This window comes from Desmodus rotundus, chromosome 7 (genome assembly GCF_022682495.2).
Source record: "Desmodus rotundus isolate HL8 chromosome 7, HLdesRot8A.1, whole genome shotgun sequence".
NCBI lineage: Eukaryota > Metazoa > Chordata > Mammalia > Chiroptera > Phyllostomidae > Desmodus > Desmodus rotundus.
Window position 1 is genome coordinate 126,528,857 of NC_071393.1, and position 16,692 is coordinate 126,545,548.

The window sequence follows — 16,692 nt, forward strand, 5'->3', positions numbered from 1 at the left end:
GCCCACTGGTGGTCCTAAATTCCCATTTACTTCCATAATTTGGCTGACAGTTCCTTACTATCTTGACTGTTCCTTGAACATTTTTAAGGTGATTTGCATTTTAACCAGCATTCTTAGTTGTTTTCAATGGAAGAGTTCTTTCCCAATAACTTGCTCATCAATAACAGAAACAGAAGTCTGAGCAATTACTTTTTAAAAGACTAATTCCCCTTTTTCCAACAGCAATGCAGGAGCTGGTAAGAGCAGTCTGTCTAACATGAAAGGAATCACAGGATAGTTCACAGCAAAGCATACGGGTGAGGGTAACCCCGCAGCACCTCGCCGTAGGTGGACACTGAGCTATGGCATCTCCCACCCGCTAGAACTGGACAGGCACAATGGCAATGAACAGCATGACTGGTTAACGTACCATTTAAAAAATACAGTTATCTGGAAAGAGTTAGGTTGCATCCCCACCTTACGTCCTACACTAAAGTAAACTTTACACAGATCAGGAATTAAACATAAAACATGAAACTACTAATACTAGAAGGATATATTTTTAAAAATTTTAACTTTGAGGAAGATTATGATAGAAAACTCAAACATCATAAAAGAAAATATTGATAAATTCAGCTACATAGAACAAAATAACAAAAAAAGAACTTTTTGCATGGTAAAAAACCAACTAAGCAAACTAAAAAAGCAAGTAACAAACGGGTGAAAATTGTTTGCAACTTACATCACAAACAAAAGGTAAATAAATATCCATAATATATAAAGATCTATTAAAAATAAAGGACAAAAGATCTACAACCCTACAGAAGAAAATGGCAAGAAATGGGAGCAGATCAGGGAAAGAATTCTAGGGAACCAAATAATTATTTTTAAAACTATTAAATGGGAAAAAATTAAGCACTTTTCTGCTTTCCTGTACAAATTGTACCCAGGATAACCAAATAGATGCTGAGTAGAAATTCTCTTTAGAGAAATATGCTAGCTAAGAAATGAATAATGGTTAATGAATGATAAAGTTATAACCAAGTAACACATCTACATCATGTATTCTCAACAGGGGCAATACTACCTAAAAAGGTTAAAAATTAGTTCTTAGGGATGAAAATCTTAAAAATTACAGTGGTTTGTGGTTCTCTAAAGAGCCACAGTACAAAAATGAGTGTACAGTTCTTTGTGGTGTTAAAATTTCAAGGGAGATGTGATTAGGGAAAAATATGTCTAAAAAGTGTAAGAAAACAATAATTTAAAAAAGAAGGTTTAAAAATACTGATCTAGATAATAACCATCAATGGCTGCTAAGACAAAAAAAGAACTAAATACAGGGTGGGGCAAAAGTAGGTTTACAGTTGTAAGTAGGCAAAATACTGTTTATTCTTGTAGTATTATTTATTATTTATTTTATTACTTTCCATATGAACAACTACAAACCTACTTTTGCCTGACCCTGTATTACACACCATCAAGCAGGGATACACATTACCACCTATAAAGAATCTTAGTGCAAATTCATAACTGCATCTCATCAAACCTCTAGATCTAACTGTGCATTACAAAATACAGGCAACAGAGAAGGTGTTAAAATACACTATGAGTATGCAATTAACCAAATTCAGCACGTGAGGAACTCTAGAAAGCACATATTTTCTTCAAGAAATAAACTGTAAGAAAGGAAAAAAAGGAAAGGAAGCTATGCAATAATAAAGATTTAAGGGATCAATCAACAGCTGGAATCTATGGACCTTATATGGAGCCTAATTCTAAAAAGCCAAAGGAATGCTGTGTGGTTAGAGTATTGTGAAGATGTTTAGAAGTACCTTTCAGAGATATAGCTGGAAGTAATTACAGATGACATGGGGAACGAAGACAACAAAGTGGAAAAAATATCTCAACTCATGCCACTGACCAGCGGCGCTCAAACTGCCGCGTAAAGCATAGCCATCTACCTGGAGGGCCTGCCAAACCACACATTGATGGGTGTCTGACGTTCGGCCCTGGATAAGGTATGAGGATTTGCACTCCTTACAAGTTCCCTGGTAATGCTGATGGTGCTGGTGCAGGAACCACACTGTGGGAACCCCTGTCAGAGACAATGGGCTGATTTTTTAACATGCAGAAAGATTTTGTTAGACCCTATTTTAGAATAATTAGAAAAAGACCAATGAACTAATAGAAAATAGGCAAAGAGCTTGGAGAGGTCAGAGGAAAGGAAATACATATGTCCTCTAAACATATGAAAACATACTCACGCCCTTCAATGTGAGAAAAAAATTCACACTTTCAAATAATAGCACGACGTTTTTCACCTTTTGGAGTAATAGCGTTGGCAAGGGTATGGAAAATGCATTGCCATACACTGCTATAGGTACGCAAATTGTTACTGCCTCTAAGCAAGGCATTAGCTATCGAAATTTAAAATGCACATGTTCTTTCAACACTAAGAATTTATCAGAGATAATCATATTTACACAGGTACACAATGGCATAGGTATAAGGATATTCATTGGAAGTATTATATTTAATAGCACAAAACTGGAAGAAACTAAATTTACATCAATAATGCATTAGTTGAATACATTACAGCAATCTATGTAGTGGAATATTATAGGATTTTAGAAAGGTGGAGGTAGCTTGTACATTTTGATATGGAACAAACTCCAACTTAATTTTTAGTAGGAAAAAACAAATCTTATAGATAGTTAATTCTAATTATATTTATTTGATATACCACAAGTTGATAAAATTTAAATCTATGTATTTTTAAAAAGTTTTTCTTCTGTTTATCTAAGGACAAATTCCAGCCTACACAATTATTTTATAATTTGCTTACCTGACTGAACGATCATCGCTTCCGGTCACAGCCAAAGGCTTAGTAGGATGGATGGCGAGGGCCCAAAGTTCGCCTTCACAGTGCCCTTGCATAATTAGGAAAGGTTTACTTCTTTCATGCACCACGATTTCAAAAATTTCACTGTCCTGTGTTCCAACTAGAATGTGGTCACCACGCCAACACACACTCCTCACAGACAAACCTAGTCAAAAGTGAATTGTATTTAAGAGCAGTGCTGTAGTAACAGAATTCCAACGGCCTAAATCAATAAAAAGAATCCACAAGTCTGTCATCCACGTATCGTTTTTCAATTCTCTGTATTGTGTTCTACGTGGAGTGATACTTCTTTTTATACACCCAATCTCTACACATTTGTTGATACGCACTCTTCTTCCTCGTTGGACAACTTGTCATGGTTAGACCACTCCTCTCAGCCAAAATCTTCCAGCACAGTTTGCATCACCCAAAAAGTCAGTACTCAGCAACTACCTTTACAGAACAGTATTTATTCATCTCTTACAATAACCCAACTTTCCATGTGTCTATACTTCATTTCTTCAATCTGCCCATAAAATCTTTAAGAAAAAAAGACTTCTACTTTATCTCCATACTCCACAATTCCTTTTGGGAAAGCTAGTCTCTCTCAGGTTTCTTATCTATACAATCCAACCAACACAGAGGTGCTGTGTACAAAGGTTCCTCCAACACTCAGCACACTTGATTTTCACCAGTTTATTTGCTCCACTTACATCTAACATTCTAATAGTAAAATATTTTCAAGGTCCAAGGTTATCAAGGAAGTGCCCACCACCTCACCCCCTATAACAGTCATTAGACAAGCGACAGAATCCTTGTTGTAACAGGAAACCCCGTCTTTACACAAAATTTCTCCAGTTGAAGAGTTTCAATTAAGTGTACACAGTTTAAAGGGGCAATGTAAGTCTCATTTATATTTACAAAACACACGTTTATTTTTACTGAAACAGAGATAATCCTTGATAAATTTAGAATTTGCCTAGTAATGTGATATTTGTTTTATTACCTTTGTATCCCTGGTCTGTTTCCCTGAGATCAATCACAGTAATTGGTTTAAAAGTTAAATCCCAAAGACGAATACAGCCATCTCTGCCACCAGTAGCAAAGCCTTCTTCAGAAGCATTCATGCTAAAAATCCCTGCCTAGAAGAGGAAATAATTTAATGATATATACTTTTTAAGAAAATCTACTATACGAAGATAGAAACCCACTTTAAAAGATTTCGATATGACACAGGAATAAACAAATGTATCATAGAACACCAATGAAAATCTAGAAATAAGTCTATATAAATATATAGGAACTCAATATATAACCAAGCAAGTATTTAATGGTATGGGAATCACATAAAAGATAATAAAGTTAAGCTTTATACCATATAAAAATAAACTACACATAAGCATAAAATTCTAAATGTAAAACAGAAAATAAATGTTAGAAAAGAGGCAGAACACATGTAACCTTGGGCTGTGAAAAACCTTTTAATGCACGGCAGATGATCCACAAGCTATAAAGGAAATTTTTTAAATTTTCATGTAAGATATCACGAGCAAAGATGAACAGATTGGGGAAATACCTGCAGTGTATATGACTGCCAAGAGGTTAACATCCCTAATATACAAATGAATAGAGGAAAGAAAATCCAACAAAAACAACAAGCAAAGGATATGAAAAGCCAGTTAATAGAAAAGGAAATTAAGTAGTTGATAAACACAGGAAATTTCACAAATAGACAGGAAGCAGATTAAAACAAGAGGTTACTATAGTTTACCCAGTAGACAGGCAGAAATGTACAGAAGCAGTCACAGCCTGTGCTGATGGCCATGAGAGCAAAAACTACTATTTTACATATTGATGGTAAAAATGTGAATTGCCGCAACCTTTGTGGAAAAGAATCTGGTATTTCTGGTCTTTAGGCATTTTGCTTAAAGCAAGTTCTGTGTAAATGCTTCTTTACTATATTTAATACATAATGTATATTTAATAGTGTATATTTAATATACAATGCATATTTAATATGTAATGTATACTTAATGTTAATATTGGGTTGACCAAAAAGTTCGTTTAGTTTTTTCCATAACATAAAAGACACAGTTTTCATTCGTACCAATAACATCATTGATTGGATGTTTTGAGGATGTCAGCTGCTTGCCTCGTGGTAGAATGCTGATTGCTCTCAATATCTCAGCTGGATTGCTATCAATTTCAGCTGGTCTACCCCCCACTGTGGAGCATCTCAGCACAAAACTTCGCAAACCACTTTGACACATCTGATCAGTCGCAGCACCTTCTCCGCACTCTGCACAAATCTTTTTTTTTTTTTTTAATTTCAGTTGTGTTTCTACCTTTCCTGAAAAAATAAACCATGACAGGCCAAAAATGCTGCACATTTTCTTCTATCTTCAATATTAAAATGGCTACACAAAAATTCACCAATTTGGTAAGTTTTTAAAAAATTCATACAGATATGACAGCTGTCACAATACAGTCTAACAAAATTGTTTTGAATGAAGTTAAAGACAACTAAGTGCTACTGGAGCCATGTTACAAAAAAAAGCCAAACAAACTTTCTGGCCAACCCAATATACCCAATAGCTTTTCTGCGTGAGACCTTACTGCTAACATGTAGTGGCTCTGGGCGCTCCAGCTCCCTTCACACTATGTGAGGGACCTAACTACTAAAAAGCCCGAATCAAAAACACTAAAAGGTTTTAACAACAGATTTTTCCCTGACTTCATTATTTGTTAGTATGACAATCTCATGAAGTACAAAAATTCTTTTGCAACTCACTTAATGAATTAATGATATTAAAATTTTAAAGTTGTATTTTTTTCTACCCTGGCCAGTGTGGCTCAGTTGGCTGGAGCATCATCCCATAATAGGTTGCAGGTTCAAACCCCAGTACGGGTGCGTATGGGAGGCAATCAACGCTTCCCTTTCACATCGATGTTTCTCTCTCTAAAAGCAATGAAAAAATATCCTCAGGTGAGGATAAAAAAAAGTTGTTTTTTTCTAGAAGTACCCCAAATTTTCCACTAGTAAATTAGCCACAAGAGCACTAGTTTTATTGTAATGTGGTTAACTGAGAGTAGTTTTAGGTTGATTTTAAACAAGCTTTTCTCCAACTCTACTCTGAGAAAGACACTATACTAAGGAAATGGTTTGAACAAGATACTAATTATACTAATTTAATAAATACCCATGTGTGTAATTGCATAATGTTTCTTCATTGAAATCTTGAAAACAAATTCAGTTACATTTTCCAAATAACCGATTAGAAAGTTTGCTATATTATGTAATCTTTTGTTCTAAGATAAAAAGATAAGCAATTAACAACTAAAAGTGTTTGAAGTACTTAAATACTTACAGTATGGGCCCCCTGTATTGTTCGTATGAGATTGATTCCTTTCCACACATATATATCCCCACTGAGCGCACCAGAATATGTCAGTTCATCCCTTGCACAGGCCAGGCACAATATTGTCTGAAGGTCACCAGTCTTACCAAAGACCCCTCGTTTTGGGGTCAGAGCATTTCCACAGAAACTCCAGAACTAAAAGGTACACAGTACAATTAAATCACCAAAGGATGCTTATAAAATAAAGTAAAACACTCCTAATTCTTCAAGGCTGTATTAGAGCAGCAGACTAGACAGTACCTAAAAAATTCCCTTATGATACAATAGCACTCAAGGTTCACATCCTCACCCTAGTGTTGTCAATAGCTACGTCATATCAGGTAAGTCACTGGTGTCAAAGTCCTTAAAGTCCTTAAAGGGGGAACGAATTACATTTAAAATATGCTATGCTTCCATTAGGTTTCTGAAAAAAATCTACACAAAACTTGGGTTGAACAGTTCAGAATGAGTTAGTAATGAATATGAGGATAAGATACCATACACTAATAGGAAAAGGGACCAAAACTAATGTTCAGTCTCTGATAAAGATAGCAAAGACATGGAAAAATGAAAGGATTAGTGCACTGCTCTCACTGGTATTTTCAAGGCCAAGCAATTCCTTTACTTTAAAGCTTAAAAATAAGAAAGATACACACTTGGAATGATTGGTTCATTCTTGGGTAAACACAGGGAAGTCAAACATAAATCTTTGTGACCAGGGTTTTTGTTCTTTTATGTGGATTCGGGTAAATTGTAAAAGTTTGCAAAAACAAAAAACCAAAAACGGGGCAAGGCAAGAATATATATATTAAATACTTAATATACATATTAAATAGCTGTGCATAAAGAAATTAGGGCCTGAGAATAAATTCAACTTTATATTAAGTAAATTACTATTTAATATAATTTGTTGATATTATATACTTGAAAATCTTACCTGATCTTCAAGATCTTATTTTAAGACCCAAAGATCTTAATTTAAAACATGAAGCCTCAAAGAACTAAAAATTATGATGCTGATCCAACTCAAATAACTAATGAATGTTTTAATCAAAGAAATTTTATGATTTTTAAATTTAAAAGTTCCATAATTTTGTGCACAAGGGTAGCTGGTTCTCTTTCACCAAGTTCCAATTTCAATCTATTATTTTCTTTGAGATTAGTGATTCTCAATTCTGGCTGCACATTAGTATATCCTGGGGGAAATTATAAAACGTAGTATACCTGGTCCTCCACTAAGATAAACCGAGACAGAATCTCTGGAGAGTGAAGAAGCCCAGGCATCCAAATAATTCTAATGTTCAGCAAGAGTCAAGAACCATTGTTCTAGAATCCAGATCAGTGCTGCCCAATACAACTTTCTACGATGATGAAAGTATGTGTGTGTGTATGGTAACCACTTCACACAGGTGGCTCTTGAACATACTGCCAGTGTGACTGAAGAAATGAGTATTATATTTTATTTAATTTTAATTAATTGAATTTAAATAGCGACATGTGGCTACTATACTGGCTAGTGCTGTTCTAGATCATCTTTTGCCTGCAAAGACAGCTACCATGCTATTCGTTGCCTCTATCAAATGTAAAGAAAGATATTCATAGTAAAAAAATAGTTTGCTTAGTTTAATTGAGAAGATAGGTTTTCTAAAATCTTGAAAGTGGAAATTTCAGCTTTATTTACAATATAAAAGAGCAGTAAGGTCTCTTTGCGTATCAACTTGCCAACAATTTGTTAAGAATTTAATATAAACCAGCCCTGGCTAGCGTGGCTCAGTCCACTGAGTGCCAGCCTGCAAACCAAAAGGTCACTGGTTCAATTCCCAGTCAGGGCACAGGGCATGGGTTGCAGACCAGGTCCCCAGTTGGGGGCCTGCGAGAGGCAACTGATCAATGTTTCTCTCGCTCATCGATGTTTCTCTCCCTCTTTCTCCCTTCCTTCCTTTCTCTCTAAAAATAAATTTTAAAAATCTTTACAAAGAAGGATTTAATATATATCAAACATCATCTTGTTCATCAAAGATGAACAAGACAAAAATTTCTACCTTCCCAGTGCTTATACTACATACTTTAAACCTAGCACAGAGCCTTTTGCTATTAAATATTTACTGAAAAAGTAAAAATTTAATATTATCCATTATCAAATCAGTACCAGAATATGAAAACCAGAATTGCAGCTGCAGCTAAACACACTTTGGAGAAAATGTAGATGGAAGTGGGAGTATCAAAAGAATGTGCACACAAAACCTAATTTACGAGGAATTAACAGGTATAGGAGCTGTTACATCAGGGAAACAAGCAAGCATTTCCAATCTGCATCAGGGATTTAAAAGTAATGACAAACACAGAGTGACTACCACCGCTGACTACATGGGCTTTCCTATGCAAAGTACGCAGTGTCTATGGAAGGCTGAGAGCAAAGAAGAGAGCAAACCTGCAGAGAAGAAAAGATCACACTTTGAGAAAGCTGACCACGTGCTCGGCACTATGACACATGTGCTGCCTTACTTAATCATCAGCTCTGCCAGCTGGCAACAGCAGCCACAGTGTTAAGATGGGAAAGAAAGCTCAAAGAGGTTAAATGACTCATCCCAGTCATTTGGCTTTGCCACCAACTAGCTGTTTTACTAGCTGTTTGTTTATTTTCTATTCATACCTACCTCCCTCACATAGGTTCCTCACACACATAGTAAATGTTTATTAGATTGAACATTAAAAGTTTAAAATGCTGACATTTAAAAATAAGTACTGTCAAGGTCCTAACCCTACCCTGGATTGTAAATAGTGTGGTATGTACTCAGTGGCAGAGAAGAAAGATGACTATTACAAAGAAAGAACCTTCCAGTACCTTGATATGTTTTACACCACAGCTGACAAGTCTATTTGGCTGGTACAAATCCCAAGAAATGTCAAATATCTGTAAACAAATCAGATTCATGGTTAAAATACTTATTTTCTAAATCATTTAAGAATGTTGTCTGAAAGACCAAATAACCCCCAAACCCCACTTATCACAAAGTAATATTCCTCAACAAATAACAATCAGAATCCTACACTTCAAAATCTTATGGAAAATAAATACATAAATGAAAAGAAACAAAAACTATTTCTTAGTTTCTACGAACTTATGAAGCTACTAGTAAAATGACAATAAACAACTCTATTTTTAATTTTTTTAAAGGCCCTAAATAATAAGACTGGCTCAACACAACTAGGGTATGAGGCAGGAACCTGCATAATTTCTACAACAGCGAAATCTGAATGGAACATCCACTTACCACATACAGCTACAAATAGAGAACATTTTTATAGCTATCATGCAAAACTACTTACATAAAGAATCCAAACATTTATTTCACAGTAAAAATTCCATATTTTTTAGCTTTCTTTATTCTTTACAGGTCAAACAAAATTAACTTATACTGAAATTTTGGATATCCCCAGGCTTTGTTCTTTTCTAAGATTCCATAAATTCTATGTACACACAAACCATTTTTGTTACAAAAGCCAACAAGAAAAAAAAAGATGAAATCAAATAGTCATTAGAAACATGTACTTTAATAATAACTAAAAGAAAAATATTTGAAAAATAATTTCATAACAGAAAAGAAATCTGCTACCTGGTGGCCTTCGCCACGTGTCTTTGACACCTGCCAACACAGTCATGTAAAATGCTTACTTCCTCTAGACATGTACAAAGTGACACTCTTCAGTGACAAAGAAGTTTCATCTTATTATGTTTAACGACTCGCCATAAAACAGATTATATGAAAAACACACTGATACAACTTTAAAATACTAACTACAAAAATACTTTTAAAAGTTCCAATGGAAAGTCAGCATCATTTTTCGTAATAATCAGCGCATTTACTAAATGCAAAGGACTAATGTATGAAATTCTTTGCTCTCAGTCAAAATACACAACTGATAAAATATACTTAATACTTTAATTATCTAAATCATATCTATGTGTGTATAAGAGGCCTCTTTAAGAATCTGGTAGAAACCAAAACACAGATTCACACAAATATTTTCATACAATTTCTACATATTCATTCCCCGCAGATAGAATCAATAACTGTACCTCCTGTGCTGGTTTAGGATTTTACTACACACAAAAAAGCTCAGACATTTTTAAGAGTTTATGACAAAATTCTGATGTATGTTTATGAAAGTAGTATAATATTTAATTAAAAAGCTGACTACAAAATTTTCTTTATGTTAATTTTAAACATGTTGGAATATATTTAAAAATTTCAAAAGTAAAAATGTTAGGTTCCTAAAAATATTAATCCTAATAGATAATTTAAAATTCACACACAAAATATTTTTTTCACCTTAACTATGATACATAGGTAACAAATCAGTGGTAAACCAAACTAAACAGACCCCAGGCATGAACCATTCAATTTTTAAATTGAGGTTTCAATAACATAAAATTCACCGTTTTTGCTGAAGTAATTAAGGTAAGTTTTGTGCTAACAACACTATACCTACTCAATCTACAATACATATGCATTACATATGCATTCCAATTACAACTGTACTTTAAATGTTTAATTACATATGAACTACTTGTCAATAACAAACACAGAAACATAAACCCCCTGACACCCTCTGGCCCTTTCCCATCCTATGCCCATCAGAAGCCCCAAAGGGGAATACTTACTCTATCCGTGTGACCAGGAGCCATAGACAACATTTTTCCCCTTTTCCAATCCCAAATACAAACTGCATTTTTTGAATCGAGTCCAACTGAAACCAAGCGCTGATTTATGTCCAAGAAGTCCAGAAGGGAATAAACAGGCAAACAAATAAACAAGGAACCAAATTATACATGGCAAACAAATTCTACTCATGGGTATTATAAACATCAGAACTTGCACAGTCATATTTTGTAGATCTCATAAAGACAGACTGAATATATTTCATCTTGCTAATATTTGCACATATGTGTAGTTAATCACATTAAGAAACAGAAGATCGGCTTCCATGCCTAACAGTAAGACTGACAAATACCCTAAACATCTCTCCTGTCAAAAACTAAAAATGTTAGATAAAAATGTAAAAACATCTTTTAAATGCACTGCTGCGCTGCCAAAAATTAAGAAATCTAAACAAAAACAAAGTGGTTTCCTACGGGAATTTTGAACTGAAAGAGAGCTTCTATATCCACTTTGCTCTGAAGGCATCAGCTAAACCCTGGAGGGCCTGATTGTGTTCTGTAGGCTGAACAGGAGTAGGAGATGAAGTTTAGAACACGCCTGAGGTAGGGATATGAATCGCACACCTCTAACGAAAGCAGTGAACTCCTCAGAGAAGGGAAAACAAGAGACCACCCTTTTTAAAAGAGGGGTGGCAATGCATGAAGGGGAGAAAATCGACCCCGAAAACCTGTAGCCACCAGCAGCTTTCTTGTGGCTGTAAGGCCTGAATCCACATTAATCATGAATTCCTCGAGTGGAAACACTTTCATTCACAGTCCTCAGGACTGCAGAGCCTTCAAGCATCCTCCACAATGGTGCATGAGGCAAATATAAATCCTGTGCAGAGGACTAAAATTTCTATCCTCAAAGAATTCCTAAAGGTAGCAATTGACAAAAATAAAAAAATAAAATAAACAAACAAACAACCCCCGCCCAGTAACCACAGGAAACAAGGGACCTGAGTGAGAATCAGAAAGTCACGACAAACAGCAAAATCAGTCCTGCAAAACACCAGACACTGGAATTATCACGTCATATAAAATAAGTGTAGGACTTCAAAATACCTTCATATGAGCAGACAGGAGACCATAAAAAGTCAAGCAGATTTGAAGAAGCCAAGGCAATTTCCAGACATGAAAAGAGAAGTGAAATTTAAACCTGGTGGAAGAGTTAAACAGGCGATTTTGGAGGGTGGTAAAGAAAGAGGTGAGAAGGGGAAACGGTGAGATGGAAAGCAAGAGAGAGGTTCGGAAACAGGAGAAATGAACTCCTGGCTAGGAATGCGTATCAGGCTCTGAACTATTGCCCCCTGGAATAAACAACAAGAAAACTGTTCAAAATATATGACACAAATGTTTTCAGACATTCATAACAGGAAGTGAGTAAATTTACTCATGAATGAGGAGCACCCAAGTGGTAAACAGTTTGGGTTTTTTTAATAGTTTGCTTTTAAAACTAACTCTTCTAGGAAAAAATAACACATCATTATGAGATTTACAAAATATGTAGAAATAAAATGAATGACAACAATACAATAATAAACAAAAGGAGCGAAAGGAAACAGAAGAACACGTGTATTTTTCCATACCCTTTTCAAGTGCACATGATTCTTCATTACGATCACAAAATTTTGAATTACAAAATAAGCCTAAACAGATTTTTAAACATGAAAATAAAAAGTACATTTTCTGTATTTTCAAAAACAGAAATCAGAATAACATGAAGTTATTACCCTATGAGGTACTTTTATTATCCCCACTTAATATTAGTTTCTGATGAAAACAGAAATCAGGCTAATATGAAGTTGTGCAGAAAATCCTCTAAATACTTGGAAATTAATAATACAAACACTTACAAGTAACTGAAGGGTTAAAGAAGAAATTGCAAAGACCAACCCACAACACATACTTTGAAAAGCACTGGTGTCCAAAGCAGGGGTTGCAAAGGCTAACTCTCAGGCCAAACTGGAACACAGCCACACACTCCTTTACAAGCTGGCTACGACTGCCTTCACAGTACAATGCAGGGCTGAGTAGCTGTCATGGAGACCACATGGCCCCCAAAGCATCCGACTCGTTATAGAAAGTGCACCGATCTCTGCTTTAGATTCTGGTACCTGGCTGCCTAGATCTGAACACCAGCTCCACCTCGCAATAACTGGATGACTCTGGCCAATTATCTAGCCTCTCTGCACCTTAATTTCCTTACCTATTAAGTTGGGATAATATAAGTACCTCGTACGTAGGACCAATGTGAAAATTAACATACATACAGGATGGGACAAAAGTAGGTTTACAGTTATGAGTACACAAAACAGTTTATTTTGTATTATTATTTATTAATCATTGTGTATTTTCCATACGAACCACTGTAAACCTCCTTTTGCCCCACCCTGTATATAAAGAAGTTACAAGAGTGCCTGGAATACAGCTGTCGTTACATAAGTGTTTGCTACCATCGCCTTCATCGGTTTACCACGACCACAATCGCCCTGTCCGAATGAGAAATGCCATCTAATAGCCAGTCAGAAACAGTTTCTGCGAAGTGTAGTTACTATTTAAACCCCCAAACAGGTAGAATGAATGGCTCTCATGAAAAGACAGAATAGTTTATTTGGTTCTCCAGCAAATCACACTAGCACAAAGCTCAAAGGAACAAGAGGAGATAATCTCCTGAGGATTTGGGCACTAGAGGGTATCAGCAAATATCTAACTAAAACAAAGATATCTACCTCCTGCTACAGCAAACTGAGTAGAGATTAAAATCTCACAAGACAATGAGTAATAGAGGGGCTCCTTTCTACCAATGCCTCTTCTCTCTGGCTCAGCTCATCATTCGCACACAGCAAACCACAACTGGCCAAAAGGTTTAAAACTCCGTGTGTCTCAATAGAGCCTCAAAGCATCGAGCTCTGTACAGGTAGTAACTAAACAGACATGGGAGCACTTCCTCTGTAGCCATGATAAATATTGTCATGGCCAAAATCAACCTCCCTAAGCATACGTTATACAACAGCAGAAAGACAAAGCTAGAAACAACCAAGCAAATACTATCTCCTCTCCCAGCTTTTTATCATTTACTTTATCACTTCTTCTCACACTTAGCCCAGCCTATGTAGGTGAGGAAGAGCATTAAAGTTTTCCAGTGAAAGCAGTGCTTGAACCATATCCTGGAAGACAAGGTAAGAGACAGTTGGGTAGAAAAGTAAGAGAAAGTGCATTCCAGGCCAAAAACACCAAGATTAGACATATCACGGTGCTCTGAGGGAAGAGCCACTAAGCCAGTGCGGCTGAGGGAACGGGTGCCAACTGGGAAGTGGCAGGAGACAAGGCTGGAAAGGCAGGCCAGAAGCCAGGGGAAAGAGGTTATCTTTCTAAAATAGAGTTGGAATAGAGAGAGAATTCCGTTTTAAATGTGCAATGTATGGTACCTCTACATGACATTCAAGGAAGGTCTGTGGGGTTGAGGGAGAAGCTGGGGCCACTGTAACTGATGTGGGAGTTAAAGTCATGAATCGGGATAACCACCTAGGGAGATCAAGTACAGTGAAAAGACGGCTTACAGACTCCTAAAGAACACTGACCTTTAAGAAGCAAACAGAAGGAAGGGCTCCTTTAAAGATAACTAAGAAGTACAGTGAGAGAGGAAAAAAGAAAAATGAATTTTAAAAAAAGCGCCTCTACCCAGCTCCCCAAATTCCTCCCTGATTCTATTCCCAAACAAAATCTTGGTTGTGTCTATCAACTGAATTGGAAGTATTTAGTAAAAAGTTCTAGCATACTAAATAATCAAATAAGAAAAATATTCCAATGGCCACAACTAGACACACCCCATGTGTTCCTGCAACCGTGAAACATTTTCAAATAATGGACAATTAAACTTCAAAAAGACTATAGTTGGAGGATCCTTGTGATCTCAGTATTTATTATAAGAACTAATTGTTAGCTCTGGCTGGTGTGGCTCAGTGGATTGAGTGCCGGCCTGCAAACCAAAGGGTCTCCAGTCTGATTCCCAGTTTTCCAGTTTGATTCCCAGGGAGGGCACACGCCTGGGTTGCAGGCCACATTGCCAGTAGGGGGCACGTGAGAGGCAACCACACATTGATATTTCTCTCCTTCTCTTTCTCCCTCACTTCCCCTCTTCCTAAAAATAAATAAATAAAATCTTTTTAAAAAAAGAACTAATTGTTATAATGCTACAAAGTAAAAATCACTAATTTTGCAAAAGATGCAGAACTTAATGGAGTAAATATTGGTCAAATCATGCAGAAAGCCTTTAGAAGTTAGGATCTAGAAGAGCAATAGAGAAAAAAAACCCTCAAAAATAATGCTATAGGCAATTGAGATATGTCTGGATATCAAGAGATTACAGAAAGGCCCTTGAAAATAATCAGTGAACTCCTCTAATATTTTTGTAAAAATGACCCTCTTCACAATCATGTGCCAAAAGTCAATGGTAAACTAAAGCACATTTATTTTGTACCAGTATATAGTTGACAGATTAGGTTAAAAATATTAATACTTCATTCTTGGTCCATTCTATAAATTATCGAGTTGTAACTATAATTTAGATTTTGTTAAATATGGGAGATGTCCTTTTATCATTTTAAATCATGGTTATATTTTCAAAAAAAAGTACCAGCCTGATTCCCCTTCCTCGTATTCTTCCCCCATTTACTTTTAGTCTCTGTTTTATGTGGATTTACATAAATAGCCTTTTTAGGCCCTAATTATTCTCAATGAGGCAGACTTCCTTCCAGTTTTAACATGGATATTCAATCCATTCAGAAGAACCTCTGTAGGAAAAGAACATTCAGCATTACTACCAACAGGGAAACTCATTCATTGGATGAATCTTAATTGGTCATTTATAGTTTCAATTATAATAGAAAATGCAAAAATTATACAGTATTTCCTAGTTGGTATCTCATAGTTTATAGATATTAGTGGGCCGATATGTTCTAAAAAATATTTTAAACTAAAGCATTTTTTCATTAACATAATTTCACAGGTACTCTTAACATAATCTTCAATTGGCAGTGTTCCTTACAAGCTTTCACTGTACTTAAGATGGATAAATTCCTTCTGAAATATAAACAACCACCTCCTAAGTTCCATGTTTGGGGGGCAGTCGAGCACTGTGGTTAAAAACATGAGCTTTGGAGTGTGAATGACCTGGGTTCCTGCACTGGTCCCATTTACTAGCTGTGTAACCTGGGGCAAGTTATTTAACCTCTCCAAGCCTCAGTTTCTTTACCTGTAAAATAGAGACAATAGCAGGAGCTATTTCATTTTGTTGTGAGGATTAAATGAGATAATGTAGGCTTAGCACAATGCCTTATACTTAGTATGTGCTCAATGCCTTAGCTATTATGTTTTTTGTAAGTTTACATTTTTAAGTAACATGTTCTCATGAAGATCTGTGACAATAAAATACTTGTACCCAAGACTTTTCTTATAAGTTGCTTAAAATAAGTGACATTAAAGGCTTTCAACTAAGAAAAGGTATGGGCATAATTTCTCCATGTACATGTAAGAGAAATTCCTCAGCAATGCAGCATATTACATGTAGAAAAAGCAATTTTAAAATTAAAAAGAAAGCATCTATATTTAAAGTATACACAGTTAAAACATCTTGGACTTCATAATACCTTTCCTAAATGATTTTTTAAAACAACTTAGTAGTTTTGTTTCATAAAACATAATCTCCTGTAAAGTAGGTAGAATACAAC

The 16,692-nt window shown here is 35.6% G+C and overlaps 1 protein-coding gene across 3 annotated transcripts in view; it reads right to left on the reverse strand.

Moving 5' to 3' along the window:
- The window catches only part of EML5 (EMAP like 5), a 115,491-nt gene that overhangs the window by 84,974 nt on the left and 13,825 nt on the right, over nucleotides 1–16,692 (reverse strand). For all 3 annotated transcript variants that reach the window (XM_053929020.2, XM_053929019.2, XM_053929018.2), the window contains exons 3-7: nucleotides 10,925–11,023; nucleotides 9,104–9,172; nucleotides 6,229–6,414; nucleotides 3,867–4,002; nucleotides 2,825–3,026 (exon numbers count right to left, since the gene is read on the reverse strand). In XM_053929020.2, the coding sequence (XP_053784995.1) occupies nucleotides 2,825–3,026; nucleotides 3,867–4,002; nucleotides 6,229–6,414; nucleotides 9,104–9,172; nucleotides 10,925–11,023 (692 nt within the window). The remainder of the gene's footprint in view (nucleotides 1–2,824; nucleotides 3,027–3,866; nucleotides 4,003–6,228; nucleotides 6,415–9,103; nucleotides 9,173–10,924; nucleotides 11,024–16,692) is intronic.